This window comes from Anticarsia gemmatalis, chromosome Z (assembly GCF_050436995.1).
Source record: "Anticarsia gemmatalis isolate Benzon Research Colony breed Stoneville strain chromosome Z, ilAntGemm2 primary, whole genome shotgun sequence".
Classification (NCBI taxonomy): Eukaryota; Metazoa; Arthropoda; class Insecta; order Lepidoptera; family Erebidae; genus Anticarsia; species Anticarsia gemmatalis.
In genome coordinates, this window is record NC_134776.1 from 20,422,629 (window position 1) to 20,438,185 (window position 15,557).

General features: G+C 36.2%; 2 protein-coding genes across 3 annotated transcripts in view; both read left to right on the forward strand.

Moving 5' to 3' along the window:
• The window catches only part of LOC142986366 (uncharacterized), a 108,213-nt gene that overhangs the window by 52,003 nt on the left and 40,653 nt on the right, over positions 1–15,557 (forward strand). The window lies entirely within an intron of this gene.
• Positions 5,698–8,607, forward strand: LOC142986439 (uncharacterized). The gene is made up of 2 exons (XM_076134946.1): positions 5,698–6,962; positions 7,240–8,607. The coding sequence occupies exons 1-2, from the start codon at positions 6,794–6,796 to the stop codon at positions 7,974–7,976; spliced, it is 906 nt and encodes a 301-aa protein (XP_075991061.1). The 5' UTR covers positions 5,698–6,793; the 3' UTR covers positions 7,977–8,607.

A 15,557-nucleotide genomic window follows, 5' to 3' on the forward strand; every position in this document is an offset into this window, starting at 1 on the left:
TGTCAAAATTGTTCAAGTCGCCTGAAGGCCTTTAACTTGGCTTAACGACTGTTGTCGAAATAGATAATAACTGGTGCCTACTTTTTACGTTCCTCAAATGTATCAAGATGCCCAGTTAAGTACCACTAAGTGGTCACCCATCTATGGAACGACCGTGTCAAGAGTTGATTTACCCACAGATCGTTTACCAACTGGTGAGCGCAACTGCTTATGTGCGCATCATTTATTTACTACCCTGCCTTATATACCACACTGACTACTTTTATTAAAATCGTCATTATTAACGAGAAATAATTACAAATGAACAAAATTTCACATTTATTATATTATTTATAAGTTATTACTTAAATATAATTAATTAGTATTGATATGAGTTAACATACATTTTATGAGTACGTAAGTATTTATTTTCTGACTTAGGTTCATATTAAGACAAGGGTTTCGGCTTGAAATCACGATCTTATGAACGTCGATAAAACACCGACGTATTCATTTTATGTTCTTGACCACTGAGTACGTTAAGTTATCTGCTCAAATAAAAATCTCTCTAATGTCTCATAAAAAAAACTTATAACTTAATGACTTTTAAAAAAAATTCTTGAATGTAATAAATGTAATTATACAAACGTTTGTAATATAATTAGTTATGAGTTTAAAACCGATTCAAGCACTATACAGTTAATTAATATATTATGATACCGCAAAGCAGTCCACTGAACGTAACTGATTATATCATTCATTGTAACATTTGAATTGCCAGATATCAGATCGTGGTCTTGAGACCGGTATTTAGACTGATCTATTCATACGAAGATTAGTTTTTTATGGCTGAGGATGGCTAGACTCTGAATTAGTTTAACAGTTCGTAAATATCTGCTAGATAAAGTGAGAGAAAATGTATGAAAATAACTGTTAAATTCCATCTGGCAAGCTGTCTATTACATAAGGTGGTGTAACCGGGCATTATCTAAGGTCCGGCTTTATTGTTTAAAACTATATCAACTTCAAGCAGCCCGCCCCGGCTTCGCCTGGTTTAAACAGAAATTAAAAAAAAAAATGCAACTTTTACACATAAATCTTTCTCTTGGATTACCCTCTGTATCCGCAACAAAATTCGTTGCGTAGTTTTAAAGATTTAAGCATACATACATACAGACATAGGGATAGACGCGGGAAGTGCCTTTGCTTTATACTATGTAGTGATTTTCACCCTATCGTTAATTTATGAAGGCTCTTCAGAAGACTCCTTCATGCATAACAGAACGAGTTCACGTGACTTGAACTAGCTGACCTAATGGTAACCACGGAATCGAGTTCACTTGTCCTTGAATAAGAGCTCTGGCACGTTGCCAAGTGGAATGCAGCCGCTAGTCTAGACTGACTTTCAGTCTAACAACGCTTGCACTTATTAGTTAATAAATTCTTATACTACCTCTGTGAACGGTGGCGCACGATTATATAATGTGTAGCGAGATTCCTAATCCAACAAAAGCACTTTTGAGTTTTTCAACAGTCATTAGAATATACCCAACAGCGGTGATCGTGGCGGGACGGTAGCGTGACGGGAACGCGGCGGGACTGGACCGGTATGATGTTATAACGATGGCTAATGTTTTGCTGACATTAAGACCAAATTAATTTATGACCAATAAATGCAGTTAGGTGTCATCGAGTTCACTTGTCCTTGAAAAAGAGCTCTGGAACGTTGCCAAGTGGAACACAGCTGAGTCTAGCCTGATTTTCAGTCTAACTACGCTTGCACTTACTTTACGTGCTGTTTACGATTCTTGGTTAAAATTGCGCTTACTGGACGGGCAAGCGATCACTGGGTTAAGATGTCATTAGCGCGAACAGTCTGTAGAAGGGCAGCCGTTTAGTAATAGCGTCTTTCAAGGCACTTTGTAAGTTGGTACCGGTGATTCTCTATTTATAAAGGGAATTAATAGTCATTAAGCCATGTCTAGAGCGATCGGGCGGGTTTTCACACTAATGGACATTCCACTATTTATTCCATACTATATTTATTAGAGTATCCGAAACTGACGAGCTAAGGGGAACATTTTTATCTAACTATATTAAAGTATAACTTCCTAAAAGCTCCCGCTGGTGTTTGGTTATATAGTGGGTCTCTTTCTCTCTCAAATAGTCTAGCAGGGTAAGACGTGGCGGGCCGCACGTAAGCCGGCCGAGAATCGCAGATGATGACCGCCGAGTCCGTTGACCTAGATAAAGCGTTTTACATCTTGAAGGTTTGTTGTTACTGGGAATAAGGTCTGATTAAAAACCATTAAGGCTTTGTTTGAATCATGCTGAAAGAAATACTATAGCGCAATTGTAAGATGCACATAATATGTATTAATTAACTGACCCTCGGATAAAGGCATACATTCATAAATATTCCTATAGGTTTATTTTTGGGGTGGAAAGTTCTAGAACACGATGGCAGCAGGAGCGAGCGAGAGATGTTATCTCCTGTCTCCTTCGCTCTCAGGGTGTAATTATCCTTAGATACGGTAGTTAGGTAGGCAGGGAGGCTGTAATCCCTTCGATACAAATATGGCTTCCAGATATGTCTGGCGATATTGATTTATGGCACCCCCATGCTTTGTAGCAACAAAATAAAATGAACGTATGAATGTTTCATACATATGTACATATTCATACATAGTATCACGCCTGTTATTGAAGGTGTAGGCAGAAGTATGAAATACATGAGTTTTTAGTCACTAGCGTTGTGAAAAGTGTTGCTTTTCGATCATATTTTTTTGTTTTATAAATTATTATTTTACTTTAAATTATATTTTAAATTATTGTTTATTTATTAATTTTAACTTTCCTTAATTAATGTTACATTGAAGTAATATACAATAGTAATTTTACTATTTTTATTGATAAATATGCTTTTGGAAATTTCAGTGTTTACATATTTCTATCGATGAAGTATATTGTAAGAAAAATATGCATGCAATAGCGTATAATTTTTGGGTCTATCCCACTAGTCCCGTTGAGTTGTCCCGTGACGGGACAACTGGCACTATTTTGTCCCAGTTGTCCCGTGGCGGGACAAGTGACACTGTTTTGGTGCCAGTTGTCCCGTTACTGAAAAATCACGGGACTAATGGGACAGACGGAAGGGTCAAAACAACTGGTTCAATTGAGTTGTTGTGTGACAACAGGTACTGGGTGCTTTGGTAAGATAGCAGACGTTATACAAACTAGTACATTTCAACAAGGGCAGATATCTCATATGGAATATGCACTATACTTGTGTAGATAAATTGTAAAACCAAAGGTATTTAAACCTATATCTTAGTAATAATACTCAAAGTGTATACAGGGATAGTTACCGGATTGTGTCCCATTACATCTTTGTTATACTAAAACTGTCTTAAAGGGTCTCTGCGAGTTTGCTTCGTGCGTGAGGACGCATGCCTTCCAAAAGTCCGGAACTCCATAGTCTCGAGATGGAAAGGACAAACAAATAATATGATATTTTTTGTTTCTTAAATGTGTTGTAGTACATTTTTAGTTAATTTCTAGTAGATAAGTTGAAATTACATTACAAGTTGAATTGACTTGAGTGTTTGAGCTGCTCTAGGGGCCTGTTAGCAAGACATTTTTGGTTTCCTTATATTATGTTTTTTCAAGTAGGGAATTTCGGATAAGCATTTTACATTTATGGTATGGAAGGTCAGAGACTCTTGTCAATTTAATTATTAAGTGAAAAGCCTAAATGGTAAAAAAAATACTTGTGAATTTAAAGTTTACATAGAGTAGCGTACTATTCATCATCTAATCTTACCAAAGTACCAAGAACCGGTTGTCACACAACAACTCAATGGAACCAGTGGTTTTGACCCTTCCGTCTGTCCCATTAGTCCCGTGATTTTTCTGCAACGGGACAACTGGCACCAAAACAGTGTCACTTGTCCCGCCACGGGACAACTGGGACAAAATAGTGTCAGTTGTCCCGTCACGGGACAACTCAACGGGACTAGTGGGATAGACCCTAATTTTTTGAAGTTAGGAGATATATTTTCTCTAAAGTAAAGGTTTTTTGGACCATACTTATTTTATAAACTATACGTACCGGGACCCTCGGATAGTTTTGAGAGTAACAATTTTTTTTTTATAGAACACTGTTAGGTTAAAGTTTATTTTAAAAATTACGTTTTTTGCAAATTTAAATACGTAAATTATAAACTCAAATTTTAATTTGTATTTTTGTTACAAGCAAAAACAAATAAACCTCACTCTCTCGTTTCACTGAAATATTAACCTGTCTCGAGAACATTTCGAGGCGATAAAATTTCACGATTTCAATTTTTAGTATAAATTATTAGAAACCTTCTAAGATAAGTGTGTAAAAAGATTTTTGTATATTAAGCAAAGTTGGCGAGCTTGGCTTAGCGAGTGAAGAAAATATTTAACAGCTGTTGCGGAAATAAACTTGTCACTACTAAAATATACATTATAATTAAAATAGTAAATTAGCCATGAGTAGTTTGAAAATATAATGTTAATTGATTTAGGAAACTTTTTGGAAATTCGCACGTGTATTTTTGCCGTGGCGAAGGGGACTAAGAGGTATTAAGAAAACTTTTTTATAAGTTGGTTGGCATGAAACTTTGTATAAAATTAAATGATGGTTGAGATATGTTTAACTAAATAAAGTAAAATAACCAAACACTGATTAACATTTTTTTTCAATATCGCCAAACTTTCTGAGTGTCCCACGTATATTAAAAACTAGCTGACCCGCGCAACTTCGCTTGCGTCATATAAGAGAGAATGGGTCATAATTTTCCCCGTTTTTGTACCATTTTTTCTGGTACTCTGCTACTATTGGTCGTAGCGTGATGATATAGCCTATAGCCTTCCTCAATTAATGGGCTATCTAACACTGAAAGATTTTTCAAATCGGACCCGTAGTTCCTGAGATTAGCGCGTTCAAACAAACAAACAAACAATCAAACAAACAAACTCTTCAGCATTATAATATTAAAAAAAATTAAAAACTTTATAATATTAGTATAGATTAAATCTCTTTCCCATAGGGTTAGGCAGAGACATGCTACACGAGGTTACTAGGTGTTTGCTACGATCCCTACAAACTTTCCTTGCGAAACGTGGTAGTATTTCATTTTTCGGCTAATCTTCGGCTTTAATATCATAAGTGTCGATATTTGACCTAATTTAATAAATTATTTGATTTTTATTTTAACTAACGTGATAGTATGTATGTATTTTCTAAGCTCGTCTTTAATTTCAATATTTGACTTATATGCAGCCTGAACAATGTTGAAAACTCATGGCAATGGGAAATGCTTTTAAAATTTAAGGGTTTTCGTCAAGTGTGATGACACGATGTTCGTCATCATCGTGTCATCTATCATCATCATCATCACTTAGGAAAATAACGTATTGCTTCATAATATGCGTATTTGCATGTATTAAATTAATTATAACAGTTATGTTAAAGCTTCAAGTTCATGCAATGATGTACTTATCTATACTAATATTATAAAGCTGAAGAGTTTGTTTGTTTGTTTGTTTGAACGCGCTAATCTCAGGAACTACTGATCCGATTTGAAAAATTCTTTCAGTGTTAGATAGCCCATTTATCGAGGTTATAGGTTTAAGGTTATAGGCTATATATTATCACGCTACTAATAAAAGGAGCAGAGTACAATTGAAAAATGTTACAAAAACGGGAAAAACATTGACCCATTCTCTCTTATGTGACGCAAGCGAAGTTGCGCGGGTCATCTAGTAAACAATATAAATAATTTAATTAGTACCGCTAATATGTATAAACACCAGTGTTGATAGCATTGATAACCGTAATACAGGCTTTTGTCTAGCTCGGTTACAGTCGCTATTCAAATTTTAATATAGCTCAAAATTTTTATGAGAAAATAAATAAACAAAATAAATTTTAACCCATCAATGTCCCACTTCTGGGCAAGGATCTCTTCCCGAACTGAGGAAATTTATAATATTTTTTTTGAGAAATAAATTATTTTCATTCATTTATAATTCGAAGTCACTTCCAGCAATCTTTCGTGACTCTACTCCTATGTCTTTGGCCCTTGATGACCGGCGTTGCGCAGGTTGCACTAGACGTGGACCAATAGAGGCTGCAGGATGCAACATGCGCGTTGAACGCTATCAATCAAATATGAACCCTATGTCTATAGAATTAATGTCCACTATTAAATTATTTTTACTGCACAGGTGTAATCAATAACAGGGTGCCGCGACGCTAGCAGTGGCGCCAAACAAAAAGTACGACTTTTGAGCACTAACTTCGGGCGGTTTTAAACTTCGGAAATTTTGGAAACTGAGACTGTTTTTTACTCTTTTAAATAAAGATACTGTAGTTAATTGGTTAGTGTGCTTATAACAAGGCCTCGGGTTCAATTCCCGAGTCGGTTAGCAAATATTTTTTTTAAAATATGGTTATTAGTAGTTTCAGGGTCGGTTACATGTCCGATATATTTTGCAATACGCTTGCCTTCTTTTACACGTTAATGTGTAAAATGTTAATTTAATTACTTTTTGTCATTTCAATTGTATTATTTTTTCGATCATCTACATATTGACATCTACATAGTATACTGCGATCGCGTGTTATTTAGGAAAACATATAAGTATTTTTTGAAATTGTAAGTTATCTTTACGAAGACATCTTATCTAGTAATATCGGAAACGCGTCAATGTTTGCGAGCACTGAGAAGTTCATTGCTGTTACGATACTCGGAGCGCCCTGTCGCGCTTGTGCGCCGACACGATGGCTAACGCGAAAAACACGATGAATCCTGAACATCACAAAATGCTTCAATTCGTGAGTCTAGTGGAACGGCATCCATGCCTCTACAATAACTTTATCGTAGAACACACAGATAAAGATATCACGGACAAAGCGTGGGCAGAAATAGCCACTATTATGAACTGGACAAGTAAGTAATTTTATGTGCTTACAATCACTTATATATTGTGTATGTTGTTTTGAGTGGCGTTTTTATATAAAATAGATCAATTTTCACTAGTCCACACCTCGCGCTATGTTTAACAATTGCTATCAAACTCAATTAATAAACATAAATTAGATTAATTAATAAACATAAATTAGATTATCAATATTCGTTTCGTATAATAGTCATCTAAATGTAAAATTTTAGTAAATATTGTTTTTTGTACCACTTGAGTAGACTACAATTTAATTTTTTTGTTTAGTTCCAGATTGCAAATTTAAATGGAGCAACGCAAAAATAGAGTTCATAAAAAACCTCGGGGGCAAATTTACTGGTCCAGATGACGAACCATTCTACTTGTTCGAGAAAATGCAATTTATTATCCCGTTTGTGGAATCATCAACCGCTAATAAAAATGATGAACTGCAGATTCATCTACCTTATCGAACAATAAAACGTAAGTTGATATTTAATCGAAAGGGTCAAGAGAATCCAAGAAAGATGTTCTTACTGAGTTTGGTACCAGATGTGGCGACATTGACTGACAGCAATATGAGGGCGCTGAAGATGGATATGTTGACAATGATACAAAAGTATCACCAGATGCAAAGTACAGCATCTGTTCCGGCTCCCACGTGTGAACCGGTGGAAGTGATTATGCCAAGACTGCAAATTGTCTCACCTTTGGTCATGAGTCAGCCACAGCCGGTTAGACAACCGGCTCCTCAGCCGGCTAGACAGCCGGCTCCACAGCCGGCTAGACAGCCGACTCCGCAGCCGGCTCCGCAGCCGGCTCCGCAGCCGGATCCGCAGCCGGATCCGCAGCCGGACCCGCAGCCGGATCCACAGCCGGATCAGGCTGCGGATCCGCAGCCGGATCCGCAGCCGGCTGCACAGCCTCCATCTACAGTGCAAGTCGCAGTGCAAGCCACTGTTCCACCGCGGCGTGCGCGTAACAGGCGTGCAAATAATAACAGTGAAGTGGTGGAGATATTGTAAGTGTATTATTAACGAATAATCCTTATTGCATTTTGGAATAAACTTTGTAATACTAACCTACGAGTATAACTTTTGACGTAATATGAAACACTTGAAGGTACTTATATTAATCATATTATTGTTAGAACATACTTGTTTAATATATTAAGGTTGTACTAATGAGCTTTTATGTGTGAGGTTCTTTGCCGTGTAATTGTCCGAGACTCTGTAGTCATATAAAATAAAATTGTGTAACATTATGTATAAACAGTCTTTACTGTCCTTGAACTGTTTGTATCTTTGGGGTCATATAATTACATTTAAAATTGGTTGTATGTTGGTACATTTAAAGTATGTCAACTGAAATTGTAAGTTATTTAAGCATAGTTAAGAATTAAACCATACTAGAAATAAGTATTAATTTTGTGACTGACTTATGTTAAAGTCAGTACTTTTAGGTTAATTCATGACTTTTACATTTATTTCAATTAAACATATACATATACCTTGGCGAATTTATTAATTAAATACATAAGTTATAATAATAATACATACCAATTATTAGTTTAAATACTTAATTGAATGTACGGATAATAAAATATTAGACATGTACAATAATTATCTTAACTACTATGAATAAACTTACATTACAATGAACTTAAAACTGTTTTTTTATTAACATTTCATTGTTATTTAGTCTTTATTGGGCAAAGACCTGTCCCTAACACTTGCTAACTCCTAGATCACTTGATTGTCAGATGGCCTCATTTATAATATATTTAGTTAGTTCTTAATAAGTAAGTATTATAACGAACTTAATATTATTATATATACCTATATATATTTAAATCATAAATAAATTTTACCCACTAATGTCCCACTGCTGGGCAAGGGTCCCCTCCCGTAATGAGGGAGGGGTTAGGCCTTGAGTCTAGCTCGCTGGCCAATTGTGGGTTGGGGACTTCTATCATAAAGTCTATAATATCCATCTTATTATTTTTTAATCACATCAACATTGTCATTAGGTTTAGATAATAATCTTTGTATTCTGTCAGAGGGAGAGTAATAGAATACAAGAGCTAGTTTCTCAATTTATGAATAAGAATTGGATAAATTATTTACCAGTAATAAGTATTCCAGATAGGCAGTCGCTCCATGTAAAACACTGGTATTCAGCTGCATCCGGTGAGGCTGGTAGCCAACTCCAACATAGCTTGGAAAAAAGGCTAAGCTAAGTATTGGTTATCTTATGAAGTGGGAATATGATGGTTATTAAATTATTTTCATACATTTGCGCTCACTCTTTCTATCGGACTAGACGGACTAGTTATCTGCAATTTTTCCCTGAGCGGTATAACTATAACCCTTATATATTTTTTCGTTCTATATTCATTGTATATGTATATATAAAACTGATCTCACATAGTTAAGAAATATAATTGTAATGGTTTAGAGTAAGAGCATGGAGAACTGTAACACATGGCTAGTATAGACTCCAAGTCTCTTACCCTCGGTTTCTGAGGTACTATCGAACAAACTGAATCATGACCCACCATGTGCTCATTTTCTAAAACACGTCTATACACGCGTAGGTCGAAATTGGCTTGATTCTACGTTTCCTTGGTAATGAATTTGTTATCTGTCATTATTGCGACAAATCTTTGTGCGCCAATACAATAATGTTTTGCTACCGTTTTCAACAGGCTCCGTGGCGTAGTGGGTTGATGTTACGACTGCGACGCGTCAGGAGTGGGTTCGATACCCACTCAGGACATGGTTTATTCGGCCATTAAAGGAAATAATGTTACTATAAAAATTAAAATAATATAGGGTAACCAGCATAGTTATTACCCGGTTAAGGAATTGATACACAATTTTGGCAATAGTATCTTTATTTAGTAAAACATTGACATAAACTCTATTATAAACGCAACTTAAATATTCTTTCTAAAAGAACATCAATCCAAAGAAATGAAACAAATTCAATAACTTTATACTAATTCAATATAAAACACTTAAAAACAAGAAATACTAGCGAATACTGTTAATTCAAATGTGTTATCCTTAACAAATATTGCAACAAACTTACTTTTTCTTTTCGAACTACACACCTGTCGCAAAAACGTCGGACATGAGTTCTATAAATAATTTAAAAATGTTACCAATATTCTAAAAGTGACATATATCGCAATTAATTTGAACTGGTTACTTTAGAAATTAAGATAAACGTATTATTCCTTAACATTGGCAATCACTGTATGATGGGCAATGACTATAATGGTTACCCTAATCGTTTCACAGATTTCTAAATGACGTGCTATTTGATATTTGACACAAATAGGTTTTTTCGTAGTGAAAAGAGTTTAGACTATTAACATTCTAGATTCAAATTAAGAGTGATTTATCGAAAACGTATCTACGTACTGTAATAACAAAGGTCAAAGTTGTCTGTAGTCGTAATACATCATAACACAGTCGTATGCATGTTTAAAATGTCCTAAGTGCCACTTTGACGATAAATATGAAATTCTTACTGTTTTGACGGTGTCAAGCGAATTATCGACAAAATGGGTCATGATTCAGTTGGTTCGATAGTACATTGAGCGGTAGTTTATCTATTTAATAGCGTTTAAACGCTTTTGAATAGATAAACTACCGCTAAATGTTCCTCAGAAACCGGGCATCAAAGGTTTATTTTCCATTTTTAAATTTTAATTGCAACAGTAACAGCGAAATTCTTTTAAAATTAAATTTTTATTACCGTCATCGTATTATTATGAAGATTTGAGTTTATTTATCTCGCTGTGTGTAATTCACGTTATGAAAAGAACGTGTTCTAGCGACCCCTTGTAACAGTGTCCCAGCGCGAAGTCCCATCTTTCATGCTGCACGTGACGTCATAGCGACGACAGCATCGATTTCCATTGTCCTTGAATAAGAAGTCTGGAACGTTGCCAAGTGGAACACAGTCGTTAGTCTAGCCTGACTTTCATTCTTACTAGACTGGCCTTATTTTACTTGTTCAAATGTTATGGCGCGGTGCGAATGGCGGTCAGTGTCTGTTGGCAAACGATCAGTGCGTTAAGCGACCCTTGACACGGTCATTACATAGATGAGTTGTAGCTGATAAGTTATGAGAACTAAATAAAAAAAAGGATGAGAAGCTGAAGGCTTTTGGCACTGGACTATTTGTGGAATTTTAGTTAAGCGTCTCCGAGTATCGGATTTTCATAGAGTTATCACCTATAGATAAAGCGATTGTTGAAAAATGTTCCAGTATTTTATTAATCAAGGTTTCGCAATCAAAACTGAGCGATATTTAATACTGTAAATTTATTCGTCTGTCATCCATTCGTCCAACTAAATTTATAAGATTTGAAATAATTTAACAAAACAATTAGCTATTGCGAGTACCTCCTCCTAGGGCGGACAAAGTCGGGGCGCTAGTGCAGTGTAAAGAGCTTGTCAATGTGTGTGCATCGTGTTTGTGTAAGATGAGGGATCGATAGAGCGCGTGTTGAGATGCACTCCACAGCATCAGTGTGTGCGTGTGTTGAACCTGCGCGCGCAGCGACCTCTCGCGACCACTGCACCTGCACCTAACCTTCAAGATATTTAAGTTAGATTTGATTATATTTAAAATTGTGTAACTATAAATGCTAATAATGGAATGGCATTTTAATTTTCAAATAGTTTTTGTTTATTTTGTAGTATGTTACAAAAACTAATAATTATGAATTGAAAGATTTCTTAGGAAACTGACCTACTAAGCAACATTTTCGTACTTTTGACTAAGTGTTTTCCTATTTGTTTGAAGTAAGTTAAAACGCGAATGTAATCGGATGACGAACTAATATATATCCTGATTGGTTAAGTGAATCAATATAAAAGGATTAAATAAAAATACAAATTCAAAGACAAAGCCATTTATTTGACAAAAGATTAGATTTTACAGTATTCCTAAAATACACGACTTAAGAATATTGATCTTAAAAACTAATTAAATCTAATACATATGATTGATTTTTTGTTTATTATTTGTAAATTTAATTATTACATATTATATGTTCTTAATTATTAACTCGGCTTAAAGTACTCCCGTTTGAGGAGCGGGCACCTCTACACTTGTTATTATGAATCGATATTATAATGGTGTGACAAAACAGATCGATCAAGTTAAATATTAAAAACAAACAATTTCTTATCAGATAAAAATGACACATGAATACACATCTTAATCTAAGAATACATTACGATTTCCGGATTATTATAGACAATGAATATATTGAATAATGATTTTATTCCGACATTGCTTCTGGGTGAGTCGGCAGTAGTTCTGGGAGCTTTCCTTTAAAACGACGGTATACAACGCCCTTCCGCCAGAAGTTCTTAGCCATCACAAAGGGTAGTACACTTGGCTTCACTCGCACCACGACTGCCTTGAACTTGCGAGGAGGCTTCGCCAGCAGCAAGCCCACCACAGGCTTGTAACCGGTCCTCTTGTGCACGTACTTGGCTACCGTCGTCGTTGACAAGTAGTACTGCTGGCGAGATACGTATATCTCAGAGTTCCTGGAATGCACCATGATGTACGCCATGTCCGGGGATGAGCAGCCGCAGCTCTTGGAATTAGCTACGCGGCGCTCCACTCGGTGCACCGCCTTGTTAGCAACGGAGGGTCCCGCCGGCGCGGACTCCGGTACAGCAGCGCTCGAGGTACTCGGCGCGACGTGTGAGGCCGACGCTTGTGATGCACCGGAGGAGCTAGATTCGGCCGGCGCGATGCTGTAAAATGCCTCCAGGTCATTTTTCAAGTCTGCAGCCATTTCTTCCAATAAATGGACCTTCTTCTGCACCTCATCTGACTGCAACTTTATCTCCATCAAGTCCCTTATAAAGATATTCACCTCCACGGGATCGAATGTAATGGGTGGGTTTATGCACAAGGCATTGGCCACTAGTTGATTATTCATGTTGACGGTACAAAGCGTCGGCTAGAGTAGCGCTAGTAAAATGGCAGTAACGCGGCAACGGGCTTTCCTTACGTATGAAGCATGCGCACAGCGCGCACCGTCCCACGTCCACGAGACACAATTAGAGACTGCTCTCGATAACACAAACATTCGATTCTTATGATATTGAAATCACCTAGGTTCTTAAGGCTTGTTCAACTATATTTTAATGCTAGAATAAAATTTTATCTACTTACATTGAAAATGCGAAAGTTTCGTATGTTTATAATACATTAATATACCTATTATGTTTGTTAGTCAATCACGTCAAACTGCTGAATAGATTACAATGGGATATACAGATAATATGTAGTTTATAGCCATCACTTTTTAAGCCGAAATGGCGTTCACGCGGACGAATTCTGGGCGGAAGTAAAAATTGTCTGATAATAAAATCAAATTCATTTACGATCATTAAACGTATTTAATTTTCGATATGTTAGATGCGTTTTTACTCGTATTTTCGAAACAACATTAATCTTTATATTGAAGAGAGGTAGTTCACCCGTGAGGTGAGCTGGTGATCAAGTTCACTTGTCCTTGAATAAGAGCTCTGGAACGTTGCCAAGTGGAACACAGCTGCTAGTCTAGCCTGACTTTCAGTCTAACAACCTTGCACTTTTTACTTGATAACTTATACTGTCTTTGTAGGCATTACCTGAGTGGTAGTGAGTACGAATGTAGATCAGCTCGCAAGTTTGACTTTGACGAGTATCTCTGAGTTCTCAACGGTAGCCTGGAGTTTGCAAAGGCGCGTGGTTATAGGTCACTTACTGTACAATAACATGTTATCAACAATACAATAATTGGCAAATTTACTCGTAAACACAGAATAAAAATATATTTAAGAATTCACAGAATAAAAATATATTTTAGAAAAAAGTGCGTGAAAATTTGGTATGTTTAATGTCCAGTTTCTGAGGCACATTTAGCGGTAGTTTATCTATTCTAACTGTCATATTTATATGAGTTTAATCGCTATGGAAGAGATAAACTACCGCTAATTGTACCTCAGAAAACGATTTTAAGATATGTATCCAAATATGGTATTGTCTACTAGGCCAAAAATGTGTTAAGCATTTCGTACTACTTAAACTACCCCTTTACGAAAAGTATAAAATACATTTTAGGTTATAAACAGAGGCTGCCGGACGGGACCGGAGCCCTACATTCGGCTGCATCGATCCATCATTGCACCATCCCCCGCGCCCCGCACCCCGCGCACAGATGCACTAGCTCATAAATATACGCAATACGCCACGACCCTTCCTCTCTCGATAGAATATTCCGGAAGCTTTTGTACCGCCAGATACAAAAGTGTTAAAATTTTAATATTTAATAATTTCACACATATTTTATAGTAAAAGTGAATCAATGTTTAATATTATAAGTGCGTGAGTTTGTAATCTTCTAGGGCTTTGCAACTGTACTGATTTTGATGAGATAAAGCATGAATAACATTTTATCTAAAATTTTATTTTACCCGAAGTATGCTGAAGTCACGCGGCATACTTTATGATGTTTAAACATTTAACATAGTATCAAAAAATTCATTCAAAATTGCTTTATTTGCCTTAGTTGAAAGTAACCCTCTGTTTGTGTAATCGTAAGACACGCTATGTTGTTATGACGTGTTCTCTCCGCGTGTTGTTCTGAGGTCACGTCCCTAAACTCTTATTCAAGGACGAACGAGATCGATAACACAGAGCCCTTCGTAACGAACTGTGTCACAATACCGCCCTTACATCAGCTGGAGAGATTACGTTATTTTCAGAACTGTTTAGAAAACTCTAACATGACAATTTTAATTACCGTGTTTTTTTATTAGTACAAAAATAAATTATTTGTTTTTAACCACCTGAGCCGTGCGATACCGCCCGCATCCGTAGATCCTAGCGCTTTATGGAATCCAGACATCAGTTAATGAAAAAAAAAATATCAGGTTTTGATTAAGTACTTTTATTACAACCATGCTTATCTACATGATTGTAATCAAAATCGGTTCATCTCTTAAATAGCAGCACAAAAACTTTAATATACTTCACACTCTTGCGATGTGTTTCAATCTTGTAACGTCTTACACAAATAATAATAAGACCCAGAACAACCATTTATAATAATATACGAATATAATAATAACTTTAAAATTAAAAAAATAAACTTTATGCGTGGTGGACTCAAGGCAAAACCTTTCCCTCGTTTGGGAGGAAACCCTTGCCCAACAGTAGGACAGTAAAGGGTTACAAAAATGATGATCACGATGTCTCGTGTTCGATCCCTAGGTCGGGCCAAACACTATTGGTCTAAATGACAGAAAGTATATTATTAACTAGCTGACCCGCGAAACTTCGCTTGTGTCACCGAAGAGAGAATGGGTCATAATTTTCCCCGTTTTTGTAACATTTTTCGTTGCTACTCCGCTCCTAATGACCGAAGCGTGATGTTATATAGCTTATAGCCTTCCTCGATAAACGGACTATCTAACACTGAAATATATTTTTTTTCAAATCGGACCAGTAGTTCCTGAGATAAGCGCGTTCAAACAAACAAACAAACAAACTCTTCAGCTTCATAATATACCTGGAGTTGA

What these genes read in the sequence shown, in the direction of transcription:
- LOC142986439 (XM_076134946.1), top strand. Translation starts at nt 6,794, where the DNA reads ATGGCTAACGCGAAAAACACGATGAATCCTGAACATCACAAAATGCTT. An exon ending in CACTATTATGAACTGGACAA is followed by an intron (nt 6,963 to 7,239) that starts GTAAGTAATTTT and finishes TTTTTTGTTTAG; the next exon opens with TTCCAGATTGCAAATTTAAA.